Consider the following 16,550-nt stretch of genomic DNA (forward strand, 5'->3'; position numbering starts at 1 on the left):
CTTACTTTAGGAAAAGTAAAGCATAAAGTTTACATCGGGTTTTGATCATTACATCTTTCCGTTAAAATAAATGATTTTTTTTTACAAAGATATGGCAAGCTTTTTGTAAAAGTAACTGGTAGTCGGTGCATTTTTTCACAATGGCAACTTCATTTCAGTCGCAAAATAATAAACAAAACGAATTTGTAATTAATTTCGTGAAATAAATCTATATTTCAGTTCTTCAATATAAAACAAACGATTTGCGTTAACCATTGTTTTAATTGAATAAATTTTGCTACGACGTCATTTTTTTTATTTTTTTTAACTATCGGGTACCGGCCTCAGTGTCTCATACCACCCAAACATATGGTGGAAAAGACACATGAAAACATATGTCAGAAGAAGAAGAAGTAATAATTAACAGCTGTTTTTTGACCATGCGCATGTAAATAAATTGTTTGTAGTTTAGTTCTAACTTGAGAACAAGAACAAAATTATATAAGTAAATGTAAATAATTAACGAAAAGTATTACAAGAAATGTGCTGAAAAATAAGTGGACAGATAAAGCCGGTGCCTGTAAACCAACTCATGTTCCGAATTAAAACGGTGTCAATGCAAAAAATAAGAGAGCCTTGACCCTTCAACAGATGTCAGTGAATTAGATGATCGATTGAAAAATCACAGAAAGAAGAAACAAGTTTAGTTTAATGCATACTGAAGTAAACCGCATCTTGCCATTTAAACTAACATAAGGTAAGAGCTATGGCTATGTAATATCAGGGATATAATTCATACATGATTCTATTTTCGCTTTTCAGAATTACATCGCCTGTATCCTTTCCCCCTTTGATCTAAAATATACCAATGTTAAGTTTACGAGGATTGCTCATACATTCAAGATTTCCCAAGCCCAGTTGCTTAGGTGTGAAATTTCAAGCCACAAACACTGAAGATAGAAGAATTCATAATCGAAAACCTGTGAACTTTATAACACCCACCTGTAACTATTTGAGATTGGGTTCAAGATGTTTACACAAATCTTCGCTATTGCTACAGCAAGACATCAAAGATAAAGTTTCAAATGTGACGCCAACCACAAAACTGACTGAACAAGTTGCAACAGCAATTTCCCCATATGTACGCCTTATGCGTATGGATCGACCTATTGGTACCTACCTCCTATTCTGGCCCTGTGCATGGAGTATAGCATTGAGCGCCAATGCTGGTTGTTGGCCTGATCTCTATATGTTAGCATTATTTGCCAGTGGTGCTTTGATAATGCGTGGAGCTGGCTGTACCATAAATGATTTGTGGGATCGTGATATTGATAAGAAGGTGGAAAGAACGCGCAATCGGCCATTGGCTAGTGGTGAAGTGACACCATTCGATGCCATAGTATTCTTATCTGCCCAATTAAGTTTAGGTCTGTTGGTCCTGTTGCAGTTGAATTTGGAATGTATTATGTTGGGTGCATGTTCCTTGGGTCTGGTCGTAACCTACCCGTTAATGAAACGTATTACCTATTGGCCTCAGTTAGTATTGGGTATGGCTTTCAATTGGGGAGCCTTGTTGGGTTGGTGTGCCACCCAAGGTTCTGTAGATTGGTCGGCATGTTTACCTCTATATCTCTCTGGCATATGTTGGACGATAATCTATGATACGATTTATGCCCACCAGGATAAAAAAGATGATGTACAAATTGGCGTTAAGTCGACCGCTTTGCGTTTTGGTGACAACACAAAAATCTGGTTGTCTGGATTCACAGCGGCAATGTTATCAGGACTCACAGCAGCTGGTATGGCATGTGATCAAACGTTGCCGTATTACGCGTCTGTGGGTATCGTTGGCGGTCACCTAATACAACAGGTAATCATATTAGAGAATGTCCGTCTTTGGTCACCGAAGTGTAGTCAACGCCCTAGGAATTGATATTTTCACTAAAACTTTATACGACAAATATTAGAAGCATTTTATAAAATCTGTTGCCAGTGGTGTGATTTTTTGTTTTTTGATATACCGGTAAAAGTAAGTAAATTTCGGCAATTAACGAAATTTATCGGTGAGGTAACGACGAAATTAAAGACGTCGCTAAGACCTACCGATAGATACCAATGTAGTCAATTTTTGATTTAAAAGTTACCGATTTTTGTCGGTAAAATGAGTTAGAGAATCGAACGAACTACAGAACTATTCAAACACTTATTTTAGAATTTGTGTTTGAGTTGAACAAGACATATATTCCAGAACCTCACACAGATTACGATAATTACATATTATTTTTCGCTTTAAAAATTTAAACAATTTTGCACATTATACTATTTGTTTAAAACTAATTTAAGAATAATTTTGACTTAACAAATGACTTAAAATTAATCTATTTTCTTTTTTCGTTACAGATCTACTCCCTAAATATCGATAACGCTACAGACTGTGCCAAAAAGTTCTTTTCCAATAGTCAAGTGGGATTAATATTATTTTTGGGTATTGTACTTGGTACTCTACTCAAATCGGAGGACACTACAAAGGAAACAAAAACGAATAAAACAGCAATTAGTAGCAGTAATAGTCCGACAATTAATGGGTTTGTACCATTACCATCTACGTAGTCTTACTTTACACATAGGTTAGGTTAAATTTTAGTTTATTTTTTCTATCACCAAAGTACTTTGTTTAACAAGTAATTGCACATTTTTTAGTTCATAATTAAAAAAAATATTTATCGATAACGATAATAGTTTTTTCATTGGTTATTATTCATGTAAATTGGCTTATAGTTTGTATACAATACAGGATAACATGTTCTTTTCTGGGAAGCTTAACACATCTTTCAATAAATAAAGTCAAAGTTTTGTTCTCATTTCGATTTGTCGAATGTTTTTTTTTCTTCAAATATTTGTGTTGAGGATAAATTTGAAAAATATTAATATTGTCAAATCTTCCACGGTCTCAACTCTGATAATCGTTGTCAGCGTTACTAGTCATGCAAGTCGACTTCAAGTGAAAAATATCGTTTAAAAATCATAAAGGAAGAATTTAAGCCAATCTACACAAAGTTGTATCGACTAGACTTTTAACTGGCTTTTATCAGGTGAGTCACTCCAACAGGTATCGCTTTTTTCAGTGAAAAAGAAACTACGAAAAAGTATGAATAAGCATACGGAAGCAGTGGAAAAATAATCCGTCCTGCCAGAATGCCGCCCTTAGAACCGCAACAGGGTGCCTCCTCATGACACCTGACGATCACCTACATGAAAAGGTGAAGGACTTACGGGTGCGACAGCATAACAAAATGCTATCAATGCAATACCTGCTTGTGTGTTATAGACAAAGCCATCCGAATCACCATCTTGTGGATATGCAACCTCCACCCAGACACGTAAGGAAAGACCTTCATGATCTAGAGAGAGAGGTGCAGAGGTATAAGGGAAAGCCTCTAGGTCAACAGGAGTTATTGAAGGATAAAAAGTGAATAATGTACTAAGAGACCATCCCCCACCCGTCGCATCTGACGAACTAGAGCTGTCCGACAAACCCGAGTAGTTTTGGCTCAATTACGATCCGGATTGTGTCCTCGTTATGGACACAACCCATACAGGTTGCATCTTTTTGAGACTGGACTTAGAGGCAGAACCAGATTGAATGGAGTCAGAAAATGGAAATAGAACGAACACAGCTGTATGAGCTACTACAACAAGAACAACAACAAAAATTATTTAAGAAGCTTCATAGAGATGACAACGGCTGATTTCCGAAACTCGGCCTTAATGCATAATCTCCACGATTAAATCCGTCAAAGCTTTCAACCCATCTTAATAATTATGCCGAAAATTCTGGAAAAGAACAGGAACATCAGATTGGAACTGATGCTAGAAAAAATATCACAAATTTCAAATGTTCTTTAGAGATGAAAACTTGAAGTAGTCAGCTACAAGTCTAAAACCTCCAAGCTTTCCACCTACCTCATTGATAATGCTGAATAATCTGGGACAGAAAATATTGCGATGCCACATACTTTATTAAATCGGAGAATTTTATCGGCAATATTTTCGAAATTTGGTAACTCGGTCATTAACCTCATATTAGCACTAGTATAGAAAGATACTCAGCACCTTTACACCATTCTGGTTGTGGCTTTGAGTTTATCTAAGACCTGAGCATTGATATAATGACATCCTGATTTCATCTCTGTCTAAAAAATGTAGAAAAACGTTCGTTGAATTGAGAAGTGGGAAATCTCGTTGCAGCCGGTGCATTTTGGTCACGACCACCATTAAAAGCCTTAAGCTGAGAATTTAGATTTTGAACTTGGAAGAAAAGTAGATGATAGATCAGTTAACTGTTCTGGCTTCTTCGTAGAGGAACAAAGGAGTTTTAGGTTGACTTAGTTCGTTTTTGACCCTAGGTTAGGTTAGGTTAAAGGACGCGCGGTTACCATATGGCAACCGCTCCACTCGGAGACCTATAGGTCCATTGTGTTCATCCTAGAAGAATGTTAGGAATAGAGGAAAAAAGTGATTGGTAGAAGAGGTGAAGATAAGAAATAGAGTTATAGAGTGTTATCTACGGCTGAAGAATTTGCAGTGTCGTCTTTAGCCACTCGAATCTTCTGGGTAATCGAAGTATTACTATAGGGTCAGTGTTACAAAAAGAGGACAGATCATGTGACACTAGTTCTCCCATTAGTCCGTGTCTCACATTAATGAGTGATGGGCAGTGGCAGAGCAAGTGTTCGACTGTCTCGATTTCTTCTTCATCTTGACAGATCCTACAGTAGTCAATGTCGTCGCTGTCCCATTTCGAGGTCATAGCCCTCACTTTACAATGATCTGTAATGATACCCAACACAAGTTTTAAATCAGGTTTTGACAATGACATCAGCGATCTTGTTCTCTTCTCTGAGAATGTAGGCCAGATTCTTTTGGAGATGGTGTATCCCATTTCGTCCAGCCATTTTTGTTGGATTCTCTCAGAGTAATGTCTGTAAATAACCTGTAGGGAATGGCACGTGGTGGTTTAACCGAGTTATCTCCTGAAGGCACCCGTTATTAGTAGGGATGCGGCTCTTTGAACTTTGTTAATGTGTCGTGAGTAGGTTGACATCTTCAAAGAATGCCACCATAGAATGGGGCGAACGATTGACTCATACATCCATTTAATGATGTGTGGTTTGAGGCCCCAGCTTTTACCTATGGAGTTCTTACAGGAATAAAGTGCGATCAAGACTCTCTTAGCTCGTTCCTCAGTGTTCCTCTTCCAACTTAATTGGCGGTCAAGGATAGGGCGAAGGCATTTGGCTTCTGGTGAGAGGTTTAAAGTGACTCCATCTAGTCTCGGTGGTGTAAATGAAGGATATTTACGTATTCTCATCTTAAATTTATTCCAAACGAATGCGAGAATTTAACCCCAGAACAGGGTGTTGGGAATAACTCCAATGGCAACTAATTAAGCAAGGTAGATAATCTGCAAGTGGAATACAAGATTTGTACCGATTCACAGTTTTGAATGAAAGTCACATGACTTTTTACTGGGCAAAATTCGACATCAGTTTTAAGAGAATCGTTTTGAATATTCAAATTTTGAAATGTGAAGTCAGGAAAGAAAAACTTTAGAAGCCGTTCAGCAATACATTTTTTTTAAAAGAAATGTAAATTATGTTTAGAATGCCCTTCAGAAGTTCGGAAGCCAGTACTGCGACGCATAATTGTAATCGATGTAAAGAAATGGATTTTTGAGGAGCTACTTTAGTTTTAGATGAGAGAAGATTTGTGGAAATGGTGGCATTCGAAATTATAACACGAATGTAAGCTACGTTCGAGTATACCTTTTCTGAGCCATTAGAAAACACATGAAGTTCGACTTGAAAATTCGAAGAGTATCGGACACAATGATAAATAAAAAATTTACTTGACTTCAAGGTAGAATTCAACGTAAATTTTGCCATTCGCCTTTTGTTGACCAAACACAATTGCTACATCAAAAGGGAACTACGACAGTAAAGCCCGTCAGACCATACCACTTAACGTCAAGAGAACATCGATAAATGGGGCTCTGAAACAATTACAAATGACTGGTCGTTTAAAGTCCCGTGTTGTAGACTAAAATCTCGGATTTGTTATTATACAAATCTCGAAAATTTTGTATGCGCATGATCAAAATATTGGTTTTTATATAAACAACCAGGGTCTAAATGTAATAACAGAAATTTAGTAGGTTTTACTGACATTTTCAATTTAATCAAGCTATACAGGGTGAGATAAAAAAAACTGCAACAAAGTCAAACGCCTTCATTTTTTCATTTCTTTTTTTAATTTTATTGAATGAAAGCAAAAAAAATGTCGGAATAGCATCAAATTTTAGATTTGTTCGAATTGGTCACCTTTGGCATGAATTATGGCCTTCAAATGGCCAATGAAACCGTTACACGCTGCCCGAATATTGTTTTGCGGTATTTTGGCCCATTCCCGACACTTTGGTATTTTTTAGTGCCCAACTTGCTTTCCAAAATACTCCAGACACAATAGTCCAACGGATTGGTATGCGGGGATTTTGGTGGCCATTGTGCGCTGGAAATAAAGTGAGGCACCTCATTTTGTAACCATTCTTGGGTGGCGCGTGCTGAGTCCTGTTGGAATATCCAAGGTCTGCGGCCAAAATGTTTGCGTTCCCAAGGCTTTAATACACCCTCCAGAATATTTTAGCGATAATATTCCGCATTTTTTCTAATGCCACGTTCAATTAATACGAGTGGAGAGCGACCATCGGAGAAAACCAAATTCGGCAGTTCACCACTTTGGGCCAAGCGAAGCAATTCTTTAGCTCTTTTGAGTTTATTTTCTTTCCGTTGCGGTGTAAGTTCTTGCCCTTTTTGGAATTTCCATGGGTAAGGTAATTTTTCAATATTTGCCGAGTGGAATATTGCGATATGTTCAGCTCACAAGCCATTTTTCGGCCACTGTGACGCGGGTTTCGATCAAGTCGCTTCTTTACTTTTCGAACAATTTCTGCTGATTTTGCTGTTTTCTTCCGTCCACTTTCTTGACGTCGGGCTACGCTACTAGTATCACGGTAACGAGGGATGGTACGAGACACATTTTAATGCTGGAGTGCTCTAACGATAACCGCTTGTGGTTTTCCAGTCAAATATAAAGAAATCACACCATCACGCTTGAATTCCATCACGTCATCACGTTTTTCATCTCACCCTGTAATTAGGTTAGTAGTTTATCTTAAACGTATAAATAGCCAGAATTATTTCTCCAACCAACGATGTCTTGGGAGAAAATTTAAGAGCCCATATTTCGAGGTCTGGACACTTTGTATAATTTACTCAAATTTCCCCATCACAAATTTTCCCACCAGGGAATGAATTAAAGAATAAAACAACTTCGTTTAAACTAAAAGTGTTTCCTAGGAATAAAATATATTTTCGTTCTTTTTTTCAATAAATTTAATTAGATTGAATCCAATTAATACAATAAGCGGTGTTTGACAAAAAATTATAATCTAAACATATTTAATTTTAAATAATTTTCTTTTTATAATACGAAAAAATATTTAATATAAATCCCTTGTAAATAGTGTGGTTGATAAGTAGTAAAATTTATACTACAACTACTACTTTTGTTATTACGAAATAAAAAAAAAAACGTTACATTAAAAGAAAAATAAAAATAATATTTATGATTTTTGTAAATGGTTTGGTGTTTATGTTGAAAATGAATCTGATCAGGGAATTTTTGTGGAAAAATCAAAAAAAACATACCAAACCCCATGATGTTTCGAAAATCAAATTCTAAAATTTAATTTTGTAATGTTAAAAAATTATTTTTTTTTTGACAAGTTTTAAAAACTTTTGTATTTAGTAATTTTTAATACATATTTCATTGTTGTTTATTTGTTGTTATTAATGTTGGAATATTTTTTGTTGTGTATTGTTTTTCTTGTTTTTAATGTTAAATAGCCTTTTCAGTTTTTTAAGTTTTAATTTGAAATATTTTTTTAGAAATCTAAAAAAAGAATATTTAAAATAATAAAAAATAACGTATGTTTTTGAGCAAATCCTAAATTTTGTTCTTAAAATTCAAAAATTTAAAAGTAATGAATTTTTAAATATATTTTTATAAAATGATTTAATTTCAATTGTTTACAAATAAAAAATGGTTTGTTTTTGATATATAATTTTTGTTTTGTTTTACATTCAAGCCTTAAAGTTCATTTTAGTTTTCAAACATTAAGATTTCTTATAAATTATAAAAATTAACATAATAATTACAAATATTAAAAAATATTGAAAAATAAGCGTTTTGAACAGAAAAATACATATTTTACAATAATTTTGTTTTTTTTTTTTCTTTTTTTTTTTTGTTTGTTTAGTTTCTTGTTCTTTTTTGCTTTAGAAACAAGCAAATACACACATTTTCACATTTTGTTTTTTTTTTTTTGTTTTATTATATATTATAATCGGCTTAGAACAAAATACGATAGCATGTTCTAATGTAATTCAAAGAACTTTAACGGAGTTATGCAGTTTGCACACACTTTTTTATTAAATCTTAATTTTCAATTTTTGAAATTCTGAATTTTACAATTGTTTTCGGCATAAAAACTTTCATTTGACATTTCTAAAAAGGTCTAAAATTCTTTAAATTACATTTGAAAAAGGCCATAGTGTTATTCCTAAATATATAATTTAAATTTCTTAGAAGGAGAAAAAATTAAAATTAATTCGAATACAATTTAAAATTAACTTTTTATTTTGTATACTTATAAAAAAGAATATGTTAGAAATCTTTCTAACCTCATCGGTGCCGGGCAAATCCTCATACACAACAACAATTATATCCAAAGTTTTGTTGTATGTTGTTGGCATTTCTTGTTTACGTTTGCACTAAACCTCTGATGTCGTTCACAGAGGTTGTTGGTCCTCCAACACCACCCAGTACTACACTTCCACCGACACCGCCACTACCAATTGGTAAACCACCACCAACTACGTTAGTTCCTGCAAACAAAGATGCAGTATCCAGAATACCATTAGGTACAGCAGTCACACCCTCTGTATTACATATATCGCCATTGTCCATTAACATATCATCGCTAAAATCAAGAAAATCTCCCAATTCGGAGCCAATGGTTTGTTGTAAAGTTTTCAGATGTTTGTCGGCAAGTTCAATGGCTCGTTCAATTTCATCACTTTCATCTTGATGGACTATAAATGGGGAAAAGGAAGTAAAATTATTATTACATAAATAATAAATGTCACAAGTAAGTTTCTGTAAATCTAGATCCCTTTTGACAAGTTTACTGGAATACGTTATTGGACTTCCTTACAAACATTTTAATTTGAAATCTTTGAAAATTTTTATTTCCGTATATACTAAGCTATACCTCCAATATTTAGTATCGAAATCACCATCAATATCAAAAGTGATTTTTTCATGTTTTTATGATTTTGGCGGAAAGTATCATTCAGCAAAAATATTCGCCGTTGAATGGAAAAATTGGTATTTTCACAAAAAAGTTATGGTCCCGCTCAATATTATCCAAGGATCATCCAAAATTGTGGGCTTCTACGCTGTCCTAAAATGCAACCCATTCAAAATTGTAAAATTTATAAGGCTCTCCGCGAAGTGGTGTGAGTATAAAATTGATTTGTGAAATTAGTTGGGTTATTAATTTATATATTAATAAAATATAAGGCGGGACGAATTGTCCTTTTTTGGCATTAAGGTTGTCTTGCTAGAAATGCTTATGATTTAAAACTTAGACAGACATGAAAAAGTCCTAAACCGAAGAAACCATTTTGTAAAAGCTATACCAAAATGCGATAACAACAATTCATTATTAGAGTATTTCTACTCAATGTGGCCTATGATTCACCAAAGACTTCCTTCCGATATTTTTTATGTGTAGGTAGAACGGTAGTACCTTCATATAAGGCCTATACCAAAACGTAAACATTTTTTGCATGGATGGATTCTACTTACTATAAAACTTAAATTAAGACAATTTACCGAAATTAGTTGAGACAACATGAGCCAAATCCCTCCATAAATTTTCAAAGCGTTGTCCGCTACTTCGTCAGCGAAAAGTCCATCTTAAAATTTTATACTCGTTTCAACAGTTCGTACTAGGCCTTTTCTGTGCTCAAAATCCACAATTTGTTCAATTTTTTAATCAAAACTTCATACAGGGTGAGATGAACAAACTACAACCAGCTTCAGACTGATGAGAATTTTCCAGAAAAAAAGTTATCCGTGATGGAATTCAAGTGTGATTTCTTTATATTGGGCTGGAAATCCACAAGTGGCTATCGTTAGAGAACTCCAGCATTTACCATCCATAACGGCCGATGGTCGCTCTAAGCTCGTATTAATCGTCAGAATAAATGCCTAATATTATCGCGAAAATATTCTGAAGAGTGTATTAAAGCCTTGGGCACGCAAACATTTTGGCCACAGACCTTGGACATTCCAACAGGAATCAGCACCATCGCACTCAGCACGCGCCACCCAAGAATGGTTACAAATAGAGGTTCTTCGCTTCATTTTCAGCGCACAATGGCCACCAAAATCTTTGGATACCAATCCGTTGAACTATTGTGCCTGTAGTATTTTGGAAAGCAAAGTTGGCACTAAAAAATACCAAAGTGTCGGTCACCTGAAGCATGCGCTTCGCCGGGAATGGGCCAAAATACCACAGAGCAACATTCCGACAGCGTGTGACGGTTTCATTGGCCGTTTGAAGGTCATAATTTGTGGCAAAGGTGGCCAATTCGAACAAATCTTATCAAAAGTTATGGCGTCTGACTTTGTTGCAGTTTTTTTTTTATCTCACGCCATACAAAATTTCAGAATTTAAAATTTTTTTAATATTCAAGTATTCCATTTTCGGAAAGAATAATAGGAAATGTTCATCTTTCACACCAAAAAGTATTCAAAATCTTTCTTTTGAAGTTTACGGAGGAGTATTTAATAAAACCATATTCAAGGCCTAAAAACCAAAATTATATGTCTATCCCTTCACACAGTACCAAAAATAGTACCATACAGCACTTCTTGCACAATTATAGTACACATTTCCGAAACTACCTAATAAAACTTTCCAACTTTACTAAACTGTTAAAAATTTAACACCAACTGTGCTGCAGTTCGCACACTTGGTACTCATTTCCAAAACCACCTTTTTATATCAAACTTACTTTCCAATCTTCTCATACCAAATTTCAGGTTTTTAGCTCTAGCCGTTCACATAATACCAAATGGTAGAATTTTAGAACTTTTGGCAACCTTAAAGTTTGAATTTCCAAAAACTTTTTGGCACATATATCCTGCACTCCATTAGTGCCTCTCATTCCAAAGTATTCGATTTTTAGTACATTTTACCACTTTTCGTACGTTTTTAGTAAGAATTTCTAAAAATCTAGCCTTATCACACGTACCAAGACTTACCCTCGCGCAAAGTTTCAAGATTCTAGATTCCGCCGTTTTAGTCAGTTATTTTACTACTCTCCTGTCAAAGTTATATGTCCAATAATTTAAGTAAATCAATAAATTGTCAATATTATTTATTTTTTTTTTTAATTTAAAAAATCGAATATTATAACAAATATTGCCTAGCACACTATATACCCAATATACGCGGATTGTATAGAAAATTAATCCGAGAATATCAAACAATGTGGATGAGGGGGAAGCTTGTCCCGTCTATTTAGTTTACTTTGCGATGTAAACTTTCAAAAGACCAATACGCGTGTCTTCTAATTTTGCTCTATTGGAATAATCTGATTACTTTCTCAATTAGTTTAAAGTTATGTTGGTAGTGTAAAGATGTCTGATCTTCACACACTGTCTCTATAGCGCAAAAGAGTAAAACCAAAGTCATTTTTATTTACCTGTTGCAAACAACTCCTTAAATGCATCCTCCGGCAAAGAATTCAAAACATTTGCCAAATCGTTCTCTTCCAGCAAATGTGTATCGCCCAAAGGTATATCATCTAGAAACATTAGAAGAGAAACAATTAGAAATCCACCTTACCAAAAATGAGATTAATACTCACCACCATCGGGACCGCCTAACATCAATTCCGGATCACTTAAACCTCCTAAACCAGTGTCGACAGAACTGGCTGAACTATTCTCACATATGCTGAGGAAATCATCTGCAGCGGTGGGCAATGATGTGGTTGAACCCATACCCGAAGAAGTAAAATTAGAATTGGAATTTGTATTAATGGTCATAGGATCGGTTGATTCCAAAAGTGAAGATGTTTGTAAAGCGGAATTGGTTGTAGATGGTTTATGCAGTTGGGCAGATGTAAAACTAGTCAAACTGGATATGAAATCCTTGATTTCTGTTGTTGGTGAAATGGCGGATGTGCTGCTATTGTTGTTATTGTTGTTGTTTATATTATTGACCAAAGAGGAATGTTTATTTATTTGACCATTTGAAGTGGTGTCATGTCCAAAACTAAACAAATGTTGTGGTAAACTGTTATTGGCCATAAAACCGCCAGTACTAAGTGGAGCTAGAGCTGGTGGTGGCAATGTGTTTACCAAAGCTTGCTGTTGATTTGAGAATGAGGTGTTGCTGCTATTGCTGGTCATGGAATAGAGCTGTTGTGTTGATTGTGGTGGTTGCGAGGTGTTGGACGTTGTTGAATGCTGCGAATTGCTGGCTATGGATTCTAATGATGTGGTACTGCCCTTGCGACGCAAACCCGTCGAGGGTAAACGTGGCAGCAACTGATTCGTTGACAATGCTGTTTGCATGACATTGGACACAGCATTTGCTGTTGTCGCCGATGACAATGTAGATGCATCTTGCAGTTTCTTTGGGCGCTTTTGTGGTCTACCAACTGGGTTACCAGTTTGCTTTCTTTTGCGTATTGGTGTTTGCTGCTGTTGATTGCCAATGTTCACAACAGTTGTGGAGGAGGGCGGTCGTTGTTGTTTGTTGCTGCTATGTTTTCCCAATGAAATTGTAGCAGTTTTATGTGTGACATTTTTATGCAAAACAATGGATGCCGATGTGGGTGTTGCTGTGAGTTTACGTGGTTTCTGCTCATATAACAGACGATTATACGCATCACGTTTCCTGGCATGCTCCAGACACAGTGGCAAATCATGTGTTATATCAAATACTGGTACTCGACATTGTGTGTTATCGGCAAATTTAGCAGTACAAGGAAAGAATAGCTCCTTGCCAGCACTCAAGACGATATGTTTTTGGCAGTGTGTGGCCATCTCCAAAGCTTGACCATCACAGCCTGCGAAGGCGCAAGGCTTGACATTGGCGGGCAGTCTGTAAAAAAGAAAAAGTCCAATTAATTTTCAACGACAATTTGCATATGACATCCTCCTCTTCCTACTTACCCCTTTTCATTTTGTTTGTAGTACTTTCTCAGTAAACGATCCACACACATAAGACGTCGACGGGCTGCCGCCAAGGGTATTTTCTGTAGAGATCTTGTAGAAAGCATTTGTATAGCCTGGCGATGTAGTTGTTGTCGGTAGCATGCTATGCGTTCCTCCCTCAAGGCAGAACGACTTATTTTCTTGCCCGACACCGCCGCCACTGAAGGTTTACGAAATTCATAGGAGTTAAACCAATAATGCTGTATACAATAGGGCAAACCAGTTGCTGTGGCCAAATGAGATATATCCATAGCAGCGGGATCTTCATTGGGATGGTGAGATAATCTAACAATGGCTACGGCACCTTTCGAGTTGGTAGAGCAACCGCTGGGGTAATTGTCCAAATGTTGCGACTGGTGAACAGTACTAGATTTGCGGGCATTGTTGGGGGATTTTGTATTCGAAATTTTTGATTTTGACAATGTTGTTGGTTGTTGTGGTCTACAAGTTGGAATGGACTTTTCCAAAGTTTCGGTTTCATTAGCTTCATGTGAGTTTTCTAAGACACAGTCTTGCGTCACTCTCACTCGTCGCTGCTGCTGTTGCTGCAATTTTGTCGACTGTTGTTGGTGTCGATGCTGTTGAGGCGGCTGCTGTTTGGAAGACGTAATGATTTGTTGTTGCTGTTCTGTGTAATGAATTCTCGAGGCGGGTGTATTTGATGCTGTGGCTAAACGATTCCGATTCATTTTATTTTGAGGAGGTGGTGTCGGTGATGATGATGACGATGTCGTCGTGCTCGTTGTTATTGTTGTTGACAATGAAGAGGTTAATCTGTTATTGGCGGCGGCGGGTGTTGTGATTTTATTTTGTTTTTTACACGGGTTATCATTCTGACTCTGCTCTTGCTGCTCTTGTTGCTGGGGCATTAAGGCCATGCGAAAGATAACATTAACCGGAATTTCATTCAATTCTTCACTATCGGAATGTTTGCCAGACTTCATGTTGTCACTATCAACCACCAACGGCTCCACGGAGGAGGGGAAACAGGCGAGGGCTTTGCTCTTCAACAAATCCTCCCCAAAGGGATGAGACGGTGGGGTTGGCGGTGATGCCATTGGTTGTACAGACTTTTTTGGTTTCTTCAAACATTCTAGCTTTTGCAAATGTTGGGCCATTGTGTGGTTGTGGAATTTCGATGGTGGCAAACATGAGGCCGCCAAAGGAGCTGTTGTAGGTGTTGGTTGCACCACAATGGGAGCTACTTTGGCCATAACCGCCGTTGTGGAGGTGTTGCATCCCCCGCCGATACTTGTGCTTAGGCCAACCATATTCCCACCACTTGGTGACAATGCACTGTTCTGTGTTGATGCAGGCGTGGCTGGTGGAGTTGGCACTGCCGCCGCAGGCCCAGCTTCTATTAGGAGCGGTGTTTGCCATAATGAGGGTGTTGGCGGTGTATATAACGGTGGCGGTGATATAGATTTCAAGTCTTCCTCTAACCCCGAGCAAGAGGAGTTAATCACATGATGTGGTTGTTGTTGCTGTTGTTGCAATTGTGGCCTTACAATGCAGACGTTTGTAACTTTTTTGTTGTGGGTTGTTGTTGTTGTCGTCGCTGCCTTGCCGTTGGCCAGAGATTGCGTTGTTACATTTTTAAGAGAACTACTTAGAGAATTGGGAGATGTTGTTGATGATTTTTTATCATAAGACGCCTGCGTCTTGATAGCTGCTAACTTGCCATTGGTTTGTGTTGTTGTTATTTGCTGTTGTTGTACGTTAGCTAAGCTGATTGTGGTTCCACCGATTATTTCACTTAACCGGGAACGAGACTTCTAAAACAAAATAGACAATGGTGATATAATGAAAAACAAACAAAACAATTTAAATCAAAACATAACCGGAGAGCCCGTTAAAATCTAACGGCATTAGAATTAGAATGTGGACACAATTTCGCGTCCAAATTGGAGGAAGTTTAAAATGCATAAATAAAGAAATCTTCTATAAACAAAGCACAACTCATAGCTATTTAATATCCCCCCTCCAGATGGTACACGATCTTGGACCGAAATAACCTTACCTTCTTTTCCCACCACTACTTTTTTAATGAGGAGAGTTTTGACTCGCAAAAAAGAAACACGAGTCAAGTCATATCAAGAAACTGCATGACGAAGTAATGGCTAAAAAATTGAAAAAGAAAGAACAAAAAACGGTGCATGATAAAGTATATGCGTTGAAAATGAAAACCACGGAAAATTCAAAATGAATTTTTAATATAAACAATTTGTTTTTCTTTATAGGTAAAAGTGTAAAAATATATTATTTTGGGGGATTGTTTGCAAATCTCTGCGGAGTACACGGGAGCTAAAAAAAAAAAATGATTACAGAAATGTCCCTACAGTGGTAGATCCCTACAGTGGTAGGGCTAAAAAAGAAACACGTGTTTTAAATTTAAATTCCAAAATAAACTAGATAAAGATGTGGTATTTTAACCTATATGTTAACAGTAAAATTTAGTTTTTACTTCTATTTCATCACAGCTGTTTGACCCGTATATTTCAAGTGCAAACGTTTAATAAGGTTTTTCATTCCATTCATTTCAGAACGGGGTTTAAATTCCCCATTTGTGTTTATTAAATTAAATTTAAATCGAGCGTGTGTGTGCGTCAATTGACTCATAAAAAAACTTGTTTTAAAGCACCATGTGAATGTTATTTAAAAAATAATGTGTTGTTGACCTAAATGTTATAAACAATTGCATTACAAGGCAATTGACCTTAGGAAAATATTATTAATCCAAGCAACGAAAAAGAAAGCTGTCGAAATAAATGTTATTTTTCGTGAAATTGTAACAAAACAAAAGCAACCAAAGAATTTGTTCTCATAACAATTTATTTCTTTATACAGGGTGAGATGAAAAAAACTGCAACCAACTTCAGGCTGCTGTCATTTCCAGGCCACACGTCCGACAGCTGTTAAAATTATTCCAGTGACAGCTCATTATATTGTTTACAAGCGTACAAAAGCATTTTGGCGAGAATTTTCTAGAAAAAAAGTTATTCGTGATGGAATTCGAGCGTGATTTCTTAATATTGGGCTGGGAAACAACAAGTGACTATTGTTAGAGCACTCCAGCAATTAAATGTGAATAAATCGTTTGTGTCTCGCACCATCGCTCGTTACCGTGATACTGGTAGCGTAGGCCGACGTCT

General features: G+C 36.4%; 2 protein-coding genes across 5 annotated transcripts in view; one reads left to right on the top strand and one right to left on the bottom strand.

Annotated features, from left to right (window-relative positions):
* Positions 1-363: 363 nt before the first annotated feature.
* LOC131807011 (4-hydroxybenzoate polyprenyltransferase, mitochondrial-like) lies at positions 364-2,816 on the top strand. Its single transcript, XM_059132033.1, has 3 exons — positions 364-736; positions 802-1,849; positions 2,380-2,816. The coding sequence occupies exons 2-3, from the start codon at positions 848-850 to the stop codon at positions 2,587-2,589; spliced, it is 1,212 nt and encodes a 403-aa protein (XP_058988016.1). The 5' UTR covers positions 364-736; positions 802-847; the 3' UTR covers positions 2,590-2,816.
* Positions 2,817-8,586: 5,770 nt separating this feature from the next.
* The window catches only part of LOC101897787 (uncharacterized), a 45,679-nt gene continuing 37,715 nt past the window's right edge, over positions 8,587-16,550 (bottom strand). For 3 of the 4 annotated variants that reach the window (XM_059132030.1, XM_059132031.1, XM_059132029.1), the window contains exons 3-6: positions 13,357-15,173; positions 12,042-13,285; positions 11,877-11,978; positions 8,587-9,191 (exon numbers count right to left, since the gene is read on the bottom strand). In XM_059132030.1, coding sequence (XP_058988013.1) covers positions 8,860-9,191; positions 11,877-11,978; positions 12,042-13,285; positions 13,357-15,173 — 3,495 coding nt within the window. In that variant the 3' untranslated portion in view covers positions 8,587-8,859. The remainder of the gene's footprint in view (positions 9,192-11,876; positions 11,979-12,041; positions 13,286-13,356; positions 15,174-16,550) is intronic. The other variant, XM_059132032.1, reaches the window with a different exon arrangement.

The sequence above is a fragment of the Musca domestica genome, unplaced genomic scaffold, assembly GCF_030504385.1.
Source record: "Musca domestica strain aabys unplaced genomic scaffold, Musca_domestica.polishedcontigs.V.1.1 92, whole genome shotgun sequence".
NCBI classification, from domain to species: Eukaryota; Metazoa; Arthropoda; class Insecta; order Diptera; family Muscidae; genus Musca; species Musca domestica.

Excerpts from the sequence above, each read along its gene's own strand:
- LOC131807011 (XM_059132033.1), top strand. The coding sequence starts at position 848 with ATGTTAAGTTTACGAGGATTGCTCATACATTCAAGATTTCCCAAGCCC. Across the intron at positions 1,850-2,379 it reads GCGGTCACCTAATACAACAG|ATCTACTCCCTAAATATCGA; the intron begins GTAATCATATTA and ends TTTTCGTTACAG.